Source organism: Patagioenas fasciata, chromosome 22, assembly GCF_037038585.1.
Source record: "Patagioenas fasciata isolate bPatFas1 chromosome 22, bPatFas1.hap1, whole genome shotgun sequence".
NCBI lineage: Eukaryota > Metazoa > Chordata > Aves > Columbiformes > Columbidae > Patagioenas > Patagioenas fasciata.
In genome coordinates this window covers 3,482,057-3,498,152 of record NC_092541.1, presented here as the reverse complement: position 1 = coordinate 3,498,152, position 16,096 = coordinate 3,482,057, and the positions used below count along the sequence as shown (strand labels likewise).

Sequence of the window (16,096 nt, the reverse complement as noted above, 5' to 3'; positions counted from 1 at the left end):
TTGTCTTGTCTTTTGCCTTGTCTGACCTCGTTCAACCCAAGGCTGGTGAGGTGACGGTCCCCTGATGCATCTCAGGCCATTCACCTCGTTTCACCTGCGTGCGATGTGCGTTTGTACACGTTGAAGGACCGGTGGACTGTGTTCTGCAAACTGAGCCCTGGGAAATTAAGGGGTGTTCATGGGTTAATCTGTGTTTACGTGGGAGATGAAGCTTTGTGGCATCACGCAGATATTGTTTCCTATGACTAATGAATTACACTCTGGTGGGACAGAGCTCCTGTCGCATCGTTCTGTGCCATCTCGTAATTAGGGCTCGATCAGAGAGAGGGTTGAAGTTTTCTGAGTTTACAGGCCAACATAATTCTCAAATATTTGCAACTTCACCATTACAGTTTTATTCATTTGCTGCCAGAATATTAGGGCTATATGTCTTTTTAAATATCCACTCAACCAGTGCTAAATGGCAGCGATGGCAGCAGAGGTGATTTATGGCAGCTATAAGGACCCTCCATAAGTACTCACCATTCTAACAAATGCTCGCACCAATTTGCCATTACAGGGAGTGGCTGATTGCACAAATAAGAAGAAAACAGCAATATCTCTCAGTGAATTAAATGTGCTCGCCTGTCGTGCCTGTGTTAGGACCGCTAGACTTTAACTGTTCTTGAAGGGTAGAATATAGGAGTATGAATTGTGATCCACTGGGCGACGCTTAATGCCATCCTATAAATAAACGAATTAAAAAGAGAGTTGGGCCTGTCCGGTGGCAAAACCTGCTTTTGAAGGCGGAGATTGATGTATTAGGAGCGTTATTCCGTGTTATGTAGCAGCTTGTTGGCAACGGGAGCCTATTACATTTGGGATGCTGACTGATGCTAGTTTGTAAAAAGCAACATTAATGCCAGCACAAGAGTATCGTAGCCTCAGGCGGTACCTAGGACCTCGATAGCTTCTTATTTAAAACCAGCAGGCTCGTATAAAAGCAGAGCTGACATCCCTGCTGTTCCCATCCAGCTGTGCGCCAGCGGTGCCCAGGGCTGCGGGCAAACACGGGGCTCGTGTCAATGGAACATCGCCCTGCCCTGACAAGCCCCGCTGAGATATCTCGGTCTCGGAGGCCGAGAGGAAAGCCCTGTCCTTGTAAACACATCCCTGACAAGTTTGACGGCTCTGCTTTCCGCAGCTCCATCCCCATTACTCTCCTCCATTGCGAGATTAAACCTGACACCGTGAAGGATGGGTGATACTTTGCGTGTCTGACATGCTCCTGTGCCAGGTTTCTGTAAAACACAAACCAAACGTGAATTTAAAGAGAAACCCTTTGAGGGGGAGACGATACCAAAGTATGTCATTTAAATGTGGTTTCCCTCCAGTTTTTCGTTAATTTTTGCCATACGGTCACTTCAGGCTGCGTGACCAAGTCACCACTGGGATACATGGGTCTGTGAGCTTTTTGTATTCCCCCAGTGTTTTTGTAGGACTGAAGTGCATAATCACTGAATCATTTTGGTTGGAAGTCCAACCATAACCCACCCCTGGCACTGCCCCATGTCCTGAGAACCTCATGTCCGTCTGTCCAACCCTCCAGGGATGGTGACTCCAGCACTGCCCTGGGCAGCCTGTTCCAATGCCCCACAGCCCTTTGGGGAAGAAATTCTCCCCACTGAAGAGGATGCTCTGATCACACTCGCATCCCCTTCCTCATGGCACAAGGACTCGATTCCTTTTTTCCTTCTACCCTGCAGTTTGGAAGGGAGATTTAGTCCTTTCTGCCAGTTAAGTGTGAATCCCCTCCTTACCTACCTGCCATCGCCGGCTTGTTCTCCTTTGGAAAGAGATCCCGTTGGGATTTGACCCTTCAGAAGCCTGTTTATTGCAGGCATCCATTGCAATTTGCTCTTCGCAGCCATCATTTTGTTTTAAGTAACGTGTCACTACCTCCTCGCCAGGGTGTGAACAGATGAACCGTCCTGATGCGCTTGCACGGGGCCAACTGGACCGTGCTGTCCTCGCCCCTCAACTGAAATAGCGACCTGGTTCGGTGGCTCCGCCGGTGCCGTGGGAGACCTGGGAGCTATGGGAGCGTATTGCCCTGCCAAAAACTCAGCAATAAGCTCTTCTTTCATCCTAGACAGGATCTTTTTCCCATCATCTCATGAGCAGTGCTGCCCAAACCCATCTCTGTTCTCCCTGAGTGCTTTTTGTCCCCCTTTCCTGGACCTGTCTGCAAGGTCCCTTTATTTTCCTTTCTTCTTTGTTGTCCATGATGCTGTTGGATGAGGCTTGAAGAATACATGTCTCTGAACCTTTGTGTACCACGATTGTGGAGAAAATTATTGTGAAGGATGCGAATTTACTCTTATTTTCAATAGTTAGTGCCTTCATCTCACAACTAATACCTGGCCTTGTTCACGAGCTCTGGCCTGCATCTTCGCCGGGGTGTAGAAAGCTAATGTACAGTCTTCAAATTACTTGCTTTTACCATCATTTTGCTGTGTATTGAAAGGATAGTTTATCAGCAGATATGCTTGTCCTGTGTATGCCAGTTATAGACTGTGAAATGCCTTTTTCTCCATTACTCCAGTCGGGCTTGTTTGCATTTTGAATATCAGTCTTTTTTGCCCTGTTGGTTTGGGACATACCATATACATTGGTGTCTCCAAGCTTTTAATGGTAGTGTTTTCTGGTTTGCATGTGTAGTTTGTTTGAGACACCCACCCTCTGCTTTTTAATTTGCCAGCAAGCACGTTTTTCCCTTTACACACTAAAGGACTCGTCGTGTTGCTCGAATGCTGTTCCACAGCTTTTTGAACATGTTTACCCTTTGTACTTAAATGGGAATTGTTTAGAGGAGCTGTCAAAGTAACAACTGATCCATCAAAGAGGAAAAATTGGTGTTTTTATAGACTATTCTCAAGGTACATGTTTGTATTTTTGTTTCTGGCTTGCGCTGAACCTTCTTTTCATTGCAGGTTAAAACACTACGAACAGCAAGGAGTGCTGTTTTCCCTGAAGACAAATAAACCGAGGTTAAATCATTCTGCTTTGCCTCGTGTTTACTGTCTCAGGTGGACGGCTGCAGTCAGTATATACCGAGCTTGCCCTTTCCCGACAGCTCTATCCTTTTATCCCGATGATCTGATAGCGCTCGAAATCCATCCCTGTTATCAGGGAGCCCAAAAGAACATGAAACCATGAAAACAAAGTTATATTTTCCCAAATAATCATTCATAGCGAAGGTGAGGAGCAGCACAACCTGGTTTAATGTGCGTTGAAATGAATGTGTATGGATTTTTGAACTTGGGAGCGTATTTTTAAATAGTCTTTTATAGGGAAAGATGGAAGACCCTGAGGTTGAGGGTCTTGAGAGAGGTACCCATGGTTGTCTGTGGTTTCTAGGGACACCTATAGCTTCAGCAAGCAGGGTGACTTTCTTCCCTTCCTTTCCTTCTTCCTTCCTTCTTCCTTTGTCTTTATTTGCCTGTTTGCTGTATTTCTGGCTCCATTCTGCCCGGGACCAGGACTAGACCTGGCAGAACGTGGCCTGAGGGCATCTCCAGTTGCTGTTGAGCATTAACACTGCTCGTGGCTCAGGGAAAGGCTCTCATTTCTTCCTCAGTTTATTCTCTTTGATTTTTCAGTTCTCTGTTCTTGCAGGCTTGGGTTCTAGCCCTGGTGGTGCCCTCCCGGCGAGGGTTGCTGGAGGTGAGCAACATGCAACCAGCCCAGACCCACAGTGGAGGCATCTACATGGGGTTTAATTGGATCAGGAGTTGATTTTGGGAGCGTATCTCCCAAATGTCCCCACGTGTTGTGCTTTGGGTTTGCATTGAGGAGCTGTCTTGGAGCACTTGGGCTCAATTTGTGCGTGGAACTTAGTGGGAAGATGTGCTTCAACCCAGATGCGCACCCAGCACTTAGAACTGGGCTTAGAGCTGGTCCAAAGGAACAAAAAGCCCTGAATCACATCTAGCGTTGGGTCCTTCTCCAGCTGTTTGGCTCTGTTGGTCTTCTCCTGGTCCATGCTGTTTGCTGTTGTATCCCTTGTTGCTCCTCTCTTGAGCATCAGTCCTTTGATTAGCAACTACGCCTGGTGGTGGTCCTACCCCAAACCTTTCATGCTGTTTGCTGGCTCTGGGTACTTCAGGAAGGTGCCTTATTCCTTGTTAGGACAAGCGTTAGGACTCATACCAGAGTCATGGCTCTGGTGTGGTATTTGATTATATGAAGCCGTAAGTAACCACCTGATTTGCAGAGATGAAAAGTGAATACACACACGAGCCTTACTGAGGATCCATCCTTGCTGGTGGCCCTAAAGAGAAGAAAGAAGTCATCGTTCTTCCTTGGAAATGTTTCTTTGTGATGTCCTCAGAGCGATACAGATGATGCCAGCAGCACCTGGATTTAAGCCATGTCTCAGATAGTCCCCAGGCCTCACCCTCGCTCAGGAGCAGATGTTGGGATGGAAGCAGTCGCGTTTCTTCCATCCCTGTGTCAACACGTGTGCCACTGAATGGGTTTTCATCTTCTGTTGTGCAAGGGAAGCATCTCCCAAGGTCATGGCTGATGGGCTCTTGGCCATGGCCAGTAACCGTTAGGGCCCCTGTCACTTTAGCTCTTGTTTGTTGGATAAACTTGCCCTGACTGGAGGTTTTACACTTTCACAGCTACAAAGGACCATATAAAAGTCCCCGTAAAATTGCCCAGATTTATTTGGCTTAAGTCTACACCGGGTACATCAGCATCTAAATCCTCACTCAGCATTTACGTTGCGCTATGGCTCTCGATAAGAGTTTGCGTGTTTTCCTGTGGTTTTCACTAATGCAAGTTTACTTCTTGCTGTATTTTAAATTATCCTAATTAGATATTTTTGACTTCTGCCATCAAAACCTATCTGGGAAAACCCATCTACGGGCACTTGCTGCTAACACAGGCTTAGCTGTTGTTCAGCTTATCGTTCCAGCTTGAATGGTTTAATAGGTCAGTCAAGTATTAAAATGGGATTTTCTCTCAGATATAAAATCTCTTTCTAAAAGGCATCTTTTTTCCTGCAAATGCTTCATATTTTCTCCATCCTTTTTTGCTCCAGTTGGAGTTTTTTAAACTTGGATGTGATTTCACATGTCTCTTTTTTCACCTGTCTCCCCAGTGCTGTGATTACAAGGCATATGTCAATATTTGAGGGGAATAAATTGCTGATGACTCCAGCTTCTGTTTAGTGCTATGAATCATCTTGGGGTCGTATGATCTCAGCAACTGCGTTTGCAACTTGTGATTTCTGACGGGACTGCAGCCAGCAGTTGGTGTTGGGCTCCATTCGCTCCGAATATTAATTACTGGTTGCTTACTGATTGCAAAACCTGGACTTTCTGGAGCCGTGAACCAACAGAGTGACTTGAGGGTTACTGACATGCCGTGTTTCACGGTGGTGCTTGTCAAGAGTCACCACGTGCAAAAATTGGGGGGGTTTCTAAATGTCTCCAAGCCACTTCATCCTCTTTTCGTATAGGTAGAAGTTCTGCACATCTGCATGTCCCTTGTTCTGTCAGTGCAAAGCATAGGAAGGACTTACTGTGTTTTAATCTTTTGGTTTTCCATATGTTGTCCCAGTTTGGGGGAAGGCTGAGCACAGGACTCGTCAATGCCACTGCAATCAAAGATGTCACATCTCTGCTGCCCCACCAAGAGCCACCCCAGTTGGAAGCCCATGTCCACCTCACTTAGAAACCCACGTCAACCTCACCACCCAGTGTCAGAACCCACGTCCACCCAACATGGGAATCCATGTCCACCTCACTTGGAAACCCGTGTCCACTTCACTACCCAGCGTGGGAACCCATGTCCACCCAACATGGGAACCCATGTCCACCTCACTTAGAAACCCATGTCAACCTCACCACCCAGTGTGGGAACCCATGTCCACCCAACATGGGAACCCATGTCCACCTCACTTGGAAACTCATGTCAACCTCACCACCCAGTGTGGGAACCCATGTCCACCTCACCACCCAGTGTGGGAACCCATGTCCAACCAACATGGGAACCCATGTCCACCTCACTTAGAAACCCATGTCAGCCTCACCACCCCACTTAGAAACCCATGTCCACCCAACCTGGAAAGTCATGTCCACCTCACTTGGAAACTCATGTCAACCTCACCACCCCACTTGGAAACCTGTGTCCACCCAATGTGGAAACCCGTGTGCACCTCACTTAGAAACTCATGTCAGCCTCACCACCCCACTTGGAAACCCATGTCCACCCCACATTGCAGAGCTGCTGGTGGCCTGGCAGCCCCCACCTGGGCTTTGCGCAGTTTCTTCCAAGAGACAGACCAAAATGAGACTAAAGAGAGAACAAAAGCAATGGATGAAATCTTTCCTCATTTGCCCAAGTGTTTTTAACTCTTATTATTTGCCGAGTAGTGGCAGAATGAGGAATGAATGAGATATTGCATTATTTTGTGTTGGGAGAGCATGGGTGTCATTCCCATTGCTCCCTTTGGGTGGAACCTGGTGGATGTGAGCTGTGCCTACATGGTATGGTGTATGGTATGGTGGATAAGCGTGGATTGCAGGGATGAGCCCACCTCTAGATCTGCAACCGGGAGCAACGTTGGACTGAGGCGCCTTGCACAAAACTGAGGAATTGCAATATATTTTGGTACATTTTTGTACATGTGTTTCTCTAAGACTTAACACGATATGACTGGCGAGCCGCTGAAGACATTTGTTTGCTGCTCTAAAACAGCTTTCCCTTCCTCTCTTCCATCTTTTGTTTTCTGTAAGGAGAACACAATACACTAAATGATTAAAGCAGTTTAGATTTATCTGCACACATCTCCCTTCGAGCTGCAGCGCGTGGCCGTTTCTCATCCCTCTGCCTGCATTCGGGTGGGAAGAGGCATCGATTATATGGGAAATATTGTATTATTTCTCTCTTCTCTCCTCGCAGGTGTTTACAAAATATGGGAAATGCTACATGTTTAACTCAGGAGAAGAAGGGCGGCCTCTTCTTACCACAGTTAAGGGTGGGACAGGCAATGGACTGGAAATCATGCTGGACATACAGCAGGATGAATATTTGCCAATATGGGGAGAAACAGGTAAGACCTCCTTTTTCCTCCTGCAAACATGCACATACTGGTGATTTCTTTGGAGAGACCATCCCATCCTCCTCAACCAACATGTAAACCTAATAGCTCTTGAAAGCAAGAAGAGCCCAGTCCATACAGAAATGAGTTGGTTTTGCCGGTTGGGACCAGCGTGTCCATGGTTCATCTCATCACTGAATGCTGGACTTGGGTATCTGAGTGTTGATGATCGGGACACCAAACAGGAGCATCATCACCTGTCCTGTGGTGGGCATGGGTGACAAGAGATGTGGTGTCTCCTTCAAATGCTCTAGCACATCCTTCTTCCCTAGAAAGGCATTTCTGGGAGACCACAGTTCAAGGTGGACCTCCAACTACTGTCTTCTGTTTTCCTTCTCCTTGAAATTTGGGGACATTTGTTGCATTAATTGTTGTCTTTGCATGGGTTAGTGCTGCCTGGGTGGACCAAGGGCTCAGCTCATAGCACTGGAAACATTTGGGATGGATGGTGTCTGTCCCCTGATGAACCCAACTGGGTTGGGCATCTTCTGAAGAGCCAGCATGCTGCAGTGTCTCGCAGGTCCCTTGGTTTGGGATGGCAGCACATGAGGTAGACATGGAAATGTCCCTTGGGTTGGGATGGAGCACATGGGATGGACGTGGAAATGTCCCTTGGGTTGGGATGGAGCACATGGGGTGGACGTGGAAATGTCCCTTGGGTTGGGATGGAGCACATGGGATGGACGTGGAAATGTCCCTTGGGTTGGGATGGAGCACATGGGGTGGACGTGGAAATGTCCCTTGGGTTGGGGTGGCAGCACTCGGGGTGGACATGGAATCGTTGCCTCCTGCAAGGGCAGCTCAGCAGCTCCCGTCATCCCAACCAAGCCAGCATGGTGGAATTTGCTGCCAACGCTGGTGCTAATTTCTTTAATAAGAAATTAGTGGTGGGTAGGGTCTGGAATCTGCAAGAGGGGTGGCCTGGGCAGGGGACAGCATGGGGAGTCACATGTGCCACCAAAGCCACCCATCTAGAGCAAGCCTTATCAATTCTTCAGCAGCAGTGGCTGTGGTTTTCATTGAGCCCATGTTGACATTTGAAACAAAACATTCAGAAAAAAGGTTGGAAAAACTGCCAGTCTCTGTGTTTCTCTGGCGGTTGCGAGGCAGAGCGTTGCGGTGGGAGTTTTTCAGGACGAGATTGTGTTTATTTGGGGCATCAGGAAAGGGCGAGGAGCAAATATCACTTCAGGTTGCGTGTCGCCATCGCTCCATCATCCTGTGCAAATGAACCCCTTCCAGCACCTTTCAAACTTCTGCTCAGTAGCGAAGAGGAGAGTTGGTTGCATTCATTCAAAACTTAACATTTATTTGTGTGGTGTTTGATTCTTGCAATTTAAACAGATTCCCACGGGCCCATCAATCATTTAGAATTGCACAGGCTTTTATAACGAGAGCTTTGCCTTCCAGTTTCTATCTTGTACTCAAAGTCAACCTGATCTGACCCAGGTGAGGGGGAGTAGACGGTGACATGAAATAGTCATTTATAGACTTGTTGCGTTTGTTTGAAGCCATGTCCTTCTAAAAGGCAAAACAGGTTCGCAGTACAGAGCGGGAAGATGAAGCGCATCTTCTGCTGATGCTTTATCGCTCGTGGATTGCCTTGGGGGAAGGAAACCACCGCGTTGATGGCTTGGAGGTACATCAGACTTGGGCAACCACACCACAAGCTCTGTGTGTTCACCTCATTGGGTTCTGGACCCCTCTGAGGTTCCCTATGGAGCCACAGAGCTTGTGTCACAGCGTCCTTGCTTTCAGCTTGCTCTTTGGAACTGTCTTTTGGAGAATCTCTAGGAGGAACCCATCTGTTGTTAGAACTGTGCTTTTCCCTCGCCGCGATGCAGGGGAAGGTGGATGTGGGCAAACCAGACTCACATTACACAAAAGGCATAAAAACCCCAAACAAACAACTTTTTTTCCAAAAATTTTTGGCTTTTAGGATCTTTCGAGTCCAGACTTGACTTTTGACCACATGTGGAAGGGAGAGATATACCCCTTTGATTTTGAAGATGCACTCAATGATGTCCTGCCCACCTCCAACCCCACCACTGCTAATCTCAATCATATTTAACTTAATTTGTACTCAGCTAAAGATGAGAGGCATAGGGAGGGATTCTCGTGTCCCTACAACCAGGTTGATGTTCTGCGGCTGGATTGTGCTGGGATAGTTATTAAGGACTCCATCTGACTGGGAAATGCTGTAGGTTTCAAGGCAAAACTATATAAATAGGGTCTTGATGTGGTTAAATGGTGTAGGAAAAGCTCCTGGACTCGTTGGCCATGTTCTTACAGGTCCACGTAGAACTGGTACTTGACTTAGAAGCTCATAAAACATTAATCTTTACCTTTCAACAAGCGACTTTTTCATCCTCCCCATTTGTACAGCGCCTTGTGTGAGTTGTCTTCAATCTTCATTGAGCTCTCTGGACACCACCAGAATGAAAACATTAACTCTAGTGGTTAATAGTTACCGTTCCCATGGAAACGCTTAGCTCTTACCAAGTAAGTGAAGGAGTCGATGATCTCCAAATATTTGCATAATAATGTAAATGCGTTTGGAATTAAAACTCCTCGGCTGCACAAACTTGGCTCTCCGGTGAGAGCATGCAGCTCGTGGTGATGAACATCAGCCCTCGCCGTGGAGAGGACGCAAGGCAAGGTCTTCATGGTGCGGTGTCAGAGCCACATGTAGGAGGTCCAGCCGTGGTGATACCTCCAGGATGGAAGGATTTGAGTTGAGTTTTCTTCTTCACAGTGAGATATCTCCATTATAACCTGAACTATTCCATTCACTCTTTAGCTCTTCAGACACTTCTACTGACTGATTTTGCTGCTCCATTTTCCCAGTAGCCTTTTAGCTGCTCTTTTAGTTGACCTTAGGTGATGATTTTTGTGTGGTTGAGTTACTTGACCTTTTCTTTCTCCAGTTTCCAACTTCTGCAGCATCCCTCAAACGCGGCTGCTCAAACCATTTCCTTTCCCAACTGATTGTCCAACGTTAATCCAAGTTTTCCAAGAGATATTTGGAGCTCTTCCCCACTATTGTCTCAGACATGGTGTTTGCAACCCTGTTAGGGCTTCACAGATGCTGAAGATGGACCAACCTCCATCATCACAGAGAGATCTTCCCATGGTAAAATAATGCATTTTGCCGCCCCGTCGTGGTGGCCTTGGCTCGTGCTACTTGGAAGGGTCCATCCTACAGAAAACAACCACCCAGAGAGCCCTCCAAGCCCAAGTTCACTGTGTCTCCATCCCAACCATGGCCAGGACAACCCATAGGACCTTCCTCCTGCACCGGGTCCCTCAGACCCTGGTTGACACAGGGTTCTGTTGGCCGCAGAGCTGAATTTTATCCATGCCAAGTTCAAACGGTGGCACCTTATTCTGTATTTAGTCCCGTCACTGCTTTGCGGATTTGGAGATACCATAAAACCACGTTCTCCTTCGCAGCCCCGCATGGAAATGGTTGGAAATCCTCATTTTGCTGCTGGCTGCTTGCCTCAGGATCTCAGCTTCCTTTTTAAACCTGTTCTTTGCAATTCAAATGGGAAGCAAAGAAGGCAAACATTGGTTCGTAGCTTGGGGTAGGGCTGCTCCAGGAGCTGCTGCCACCATGTCACATTGGCATATGCTTTGTCATACAAAGAGCCATTTGTTACTAATTCGACAAACAAAATGAAGCGTATTGTCATCCTAAAAAGACCTTTCCTGAGTATCCTTTAATATCTCATGAAGCTGGAATATCTTGTCTAACAAGTTGCTGGGAATAGAAAAATATACCTTTAGCTTGAGCGTCTGCATATGCAAACCCATTATTTGAAGATGTAAAATTCATGTGCAGTCTAATTTTGGAAGAGCGAGTGCACACAGACTGCTTCAGTCTTGATTTTCAAGTGCGAAGAACAGGGTATTTTGACTGTGTCGGGGTGTCATGGCACCAGGCAGCCTCGCCAGCTTTTGGTGTGCAAAAATATTGTGGCAGGACTGTCAAAATCAGGAGGTGCGTGGAAAAATAAAATACAAGAAGAAAACGAGCTGGAAATCTCCATCTTTTGAATTTTGCACTCGCAGAATGTGTATTTTCTAGCATTTTATTTTTATTAGACGTGAAAAGGTTAGGAAGATAATTTGCGGCTGAAGTCTTCGCATCACCTTGGTGCTTTGAAGAATGACTTAAATACTCCAGGTGGGAATTATGGCACAAAAAAACCCGCATGGGGGCAAAATGCAACATGTAAATAATTTATACCAATGGGAAAAACCCCTCTTTTCCAGTAACCAAGGGGGAAACAGCAAACCAGAGTCTGGAGTAGCGTAGGTGGAAGCTGCAGCCAGTCGTACATATGGCACCGAGTCTCCCAAATCCTGCGGTTCCTTCGTCTCACAAGACGGGGGATGCGGAGGGGGTTTGTTTTATTGCACTTGATAGGGAAAGTGGCAGGAATGCAATTAAATATAGGAGAAGAGACTCGTAACTTATAGCGGTGACTATTTGAATGGAAAGGGAATGCGCCTGTGGTTAATCTTTCTGAAGTGGCCCAAGGTATTATATATTGACCTAATATAGCAGCGCAGTAAATTGGAAATCACTCAGGCTGCAGGGCTGTAAATAAGAAATACAATCGGAGAGTTGTGGGTTTGTGTTTCAGAAGGTGGTGGATAAAGATGAACATTTCATACCAATTAATCAAGCAACACACTGAATTAAAAATAAAGATGGGGGGGTGAATGAGAAACGCGCTGTGAAATTGTACTAAGAAGCAGCGTGAAATCTATGAAGCTTGAGGCTTCAATCCACTTAGGAGACTGTCATGTAGTTTATGGGCTGGTATTATTTAACTTGATAAAAAACATGGGCTAGGAGCAAGACTTTTGATCTCGGTCATGCAGAGGAAGATCTCAAGCCCATTTCCTTCACACCCAACCCCGTTTGGTTTGGATTGAAGTGTATTTATTCCCTCCCAGTTGGGCTTTTTCACATGGTGACCAAACAGTGCTGGAGAGAGTCCAGCGCAGCCACCAAGATGCTGAAGGGAGTGGAGCATCTCCCGTGGGAGGAAAGGCTGAGGGAGCTGGGGCTCTGGAGCTGGAGAAGAGGAGACTGAGGGGGGACTCATTCCTGGGGATCAATATGGAAAGGGGCAGTGTCAGGAGGATGGAGCCAGGCTCTTCTGGGTGACAACCAGTGACAGGACAAGGGGCAATGGGTGCAAACTGGAACACAGGAGGTTCCACTTAAATGTGAGAAGAAACTTGTTCCTGGTGAGGGTGGCAGAGCCTGGCCCAGGCTGCCCAGGGAGGTTGTGGAGTCTCCTTCTCTGCAGACATTCAAACCCGCCTGGACCCCTTCCTGTGGAACCTCAGCTGGGTGTTCCTGCTCCATGGGGGGATTGCACTGGATGAGCTTTCCAGGGCCCTTCCAATCCCTAGCATTCTATGATTCTGTGGTGTGTAGTGGGAGCTCAGGGACCAACCTCGAGGCGCTGGATGCTCATCCTCCCTCCAGGCATCACCGCAGGGGCGGCCGAGCCACGTCTGCAGCATTAATCCAAATTAACCAGAGGTGCAGGTGGTTTTGGTGGCATTGAATTTCCATGTCGTTGCTTTTCTTCCTCATTAAAGCCGCCTTAATTCCGCTGATCTCTTTCCATTTCCAAATTGAATTTCGAGCAATCGCATTAGCGCGGCTTTAATTTTGAACCAGGGTCATCGCGCGAGCCCTGGTGCTGTTGGCTGGGGTTGGTTTGTAGCTGCTGGCAGTTCTGGGAAAGGACTTTTAGGTCCTTCTAAAGGTTAAGAAGAGTCTCTAAAGGTTAAGAAGTGATGGTGGTACCGTCCACGATGAGCAGCATCACTCAGCCAACCCTTCCCCAGCTGCATCCCCCTGGGGACCAGCTCGATGTGCCCTGAGACATCACACCAGCACAATCCTTGCGTTGTGCACAGCTTGGGGTAGATCAGATTATAGACAAAGTGTATTTTTGGTGGCTTTTTTCTGGCTGTAGGTTATCAGGGCTGTGTTGAGGAATCTACTGCTCGTGTTTTTGGAGTTTGTTACGGAGCATCTCCAGGACCTCCCCAAAGCTTGGGGTGCTCCAGGCATCAGTTCAAAGGGATTTGCAGCACAAATCATCCACATTCACTCCTTGCAAGCAGCACGTCGGTGATCCTTTTGGCTCAAACAGAGCCATTCCTCCTCATTGCTCGCAAAACCCCTGATAACTTCAGGAATCCGCTGTGGAGCGGACTCAGATGGAACAAGGGTGACCCCAGAGTGTGGCTGGAGGCCAGCGCCGCCAACCCTGAAAATCCGTCTTGCAGAAGTTTACTGATCCGGGCACAATTTGAGAGCGTTGCCATGGTTTCTTTGATTTATTTATTTTAGGGTGGGTTTTTTTCCTGCCCTCTAGGATTTCACGCCAGGCGAACCAGGTTTAAGCAACGTCTCCTTGATGCTGAGATGGGAACCCAAAGCCGCTCGCTCTCCAGCTGTGCAGCCTCTGTGCACGGCGCATTAATAAACCCAAACCCTGGAGCTTTGGATTTGCCAGCTGTGGAGAGGCACAAAGCACTCCCTGTCATTTCCTTCTGCATACTAATGTGATTAGTGGCGCTTCTTCATAAATCCAGGCCTCCTTTTTTTGCTTTCAAGAGATGCGAATTCAAGTGGTGGGAGGAGGCAGCCTGGGCTGCTGGTTTTAACTATGGAGTTTTGGGGGAAAAGGAGAAAAAAGCACTGATTTATGCGTTTGCAGCTTGTGGAGTTCGAAGTGGAATAATGATAATTAATATAAAACTCATCTTTAAATATAAAATCAGGAGGAAATGGCCTGGGAGTGGAAGAAGTGATGGGTAGCAGCAGGGGTGCATCATGGTAGGGTGGTGGGTTACAGGGATGCACACCTGCATGCAAAACCCCGAGCACGGTTTAAAACAAGAATGCATCTCCTAAAAGTCCTTGTGTAGTGCTGACTGCAGGGCTTCTCGGAGCTTTTGCGATTTCTTTTCCATTACGAGGATGTTGTGAGCAGCCACGGCTGCCTTGGGGCGGCTTCTTTGCAACCGAAACTCCTATTTGCCTTGGAAGGCTTGGTTCTCGATTTCATTTGTCAATTAAAATTAAAAAAGGAAAGAAAATGGGAAAAGTGAGGTGTGTGTAAGAGTAACTTGTGTTCTCCAGCTCCTTTCAGCCCAAAGCGTTTTCACCAGCTGATTAACAAGCCGTGTGTGTCCGTGTGCGAGCACAGGCAGCTGAAATGCTGCTCCCTCTGGAAGGAGGAAAGACCACAAAGGCTTTTAACATCCACAGTAAGGATACATGATGGTTGAAGATGGAGAAAATGATACTGAATTCAGCTGGAAACCGCAGCGGGGACTTGGGGAGCCGGAGGGGAACGGCTTTGCTTGGCATTTAACCAGGGCACTTGGGTTAATGCATCCTAAGATCCTGAATTAACAACTTTCCCTCCTAATTAGAATCACAGAATCATAAGTAGTTTGGGTTGGAAGGGACCTTTAAAGGTCATTTAATCCAAGCTCCTGCGATGAGCAGGGCCATCTTCAACTAGATTAGCTTCAGCTAAGCTTTTATTAAGCTTGGTTGTGTCGTGCTGTGGCAGCAGGGATGGACATCCCCCCTGCTCCTCTCGCACCCAACACCTTGTCTCCCAGAAATCCAGAGCAGAGGGAAGAATGAATCTTGGCTGACTCTGGATTTCAACTTGAGCAAGAGCATAGAGCCCCAGAAAGGCACAGAATCATAATCTGAGTAAGGCAAGGCAGCCACGAAGCCATAAACCTGATGTCCCCATCACCACGGGTGAGCCTGGCGTATCAGCTCTTTATAACACTGCGAGGTTGGCCGGTGGTCATTGTCCTGCACAGACACCTCTGGGCCATAAAAGCAATGAAGAAGATTGAACTGGAACAGTAATTAGTTGCGTGGCACCAGACTCGGCCATAGAGAGTCAGATTATCCCCGCTGCTTACGTCCCTTTCTGCAAAATGAAGTACGGCTTCCCATGCGTAAATCTCCTCTTGCTGAATAAAAGCTATTTAAATTGTAACTCAACGCTTCTGCCGAACCGCGGTCGGTGCTGCAAAGGGAGAACGCTGCTTTATTTGAAATGGTGCAAAGGTTTGGCATTACCAGGCAGCAATAATTAGCCAAAGCAATAGAAATACACCCCAATGATACAGGGTTGATTTATCCTCCCAAAGACTTAAATGTCCAAGGAGATAAATGGTACCTCTATAGCAGCAGTGGCCTTGAGCATAAAGAACGCTGAGGGGTTTGGGCCAGAAGAATTTGTTGCTTTTTTGCAAGAGGAAACTGCTCTTGGATCAACTCATCAAAGGCAGGTTGACCTTTAGGAGGCTGGTTGGTGTCACCTAAAGGGAGGTGTAAAATGTGCTGTGTCTTGGACCTTTTCCTAATGAGAGCAAGAATTCGTTCAATTAGCCATGTTTCCCAGGGAGAAAAGGTCAATGTTATTTCCACCTTCCACCAGCCCCCCCTGACAACCAGAGCATCCACAAAATTAGGCTGCCACTAAAAATTAATTATGTTTAGCCGAGCATACTCATCAATAAGAGTGAAGAGTGGCAACTCAAAGGTTACTTGGGCTTTTGTGTCTGGGCAGTGTCATTAACGTTGTCACATAACCGATATACTCCCGGTTGTGGTGAATTGCTCCTTGGGGCCTCTCGACGTTATCGTGGAGCTGGAAAGGTGTTGCAAAAGCTGTTATTTCTCTTTGCAATGTGGCGGGTGCTGCTGTTTCCATGCACCCAAGATATTGCCTGGGGTCACCCCAAGGATTGACGTTGGCCGTCCAACACATCTTGTGCAATGAGAAGGCTTGATGATGGGGTCGATTTTGAGTCGGTATTGGAATCAATTGGTCGGTTGTTTTTAATAATAAATAGGGGAAAATGTTC

At 47.2% G+C, this 16,096-nt stretch overlaps 1 protein-coding gene across 4 annotated transcripts in view; it reads left to right on the top strand.

Annotated features, from left to right (window-relative positions):
- Window positions 1–16,096, top strand: part of ASIC2 (acid sensing ion channel subunit 2) — a 400,281-nt gene that overhangs the window by 347,161 nt on the left and 37,024 nt on the right. For all 4 annotated transcript variants that reach the window (XR_011735541.1, XM_065856399.2, XM_071798184.1 and 1 more), the window contains exon 2: window positions 6,955–7,105. Coding sequence is in view for 3 of the 4 variants with exons in the window: in XM_065856399.2 (XP_065712471.1) it covers window positions 6,955–7,105 (151 nt within the window). In the remaining variant the exon portion in view is untranslated. The remainder of the gene's footprint in view (window positions 1–6,954; window positions 7,106–16,096) is intronic.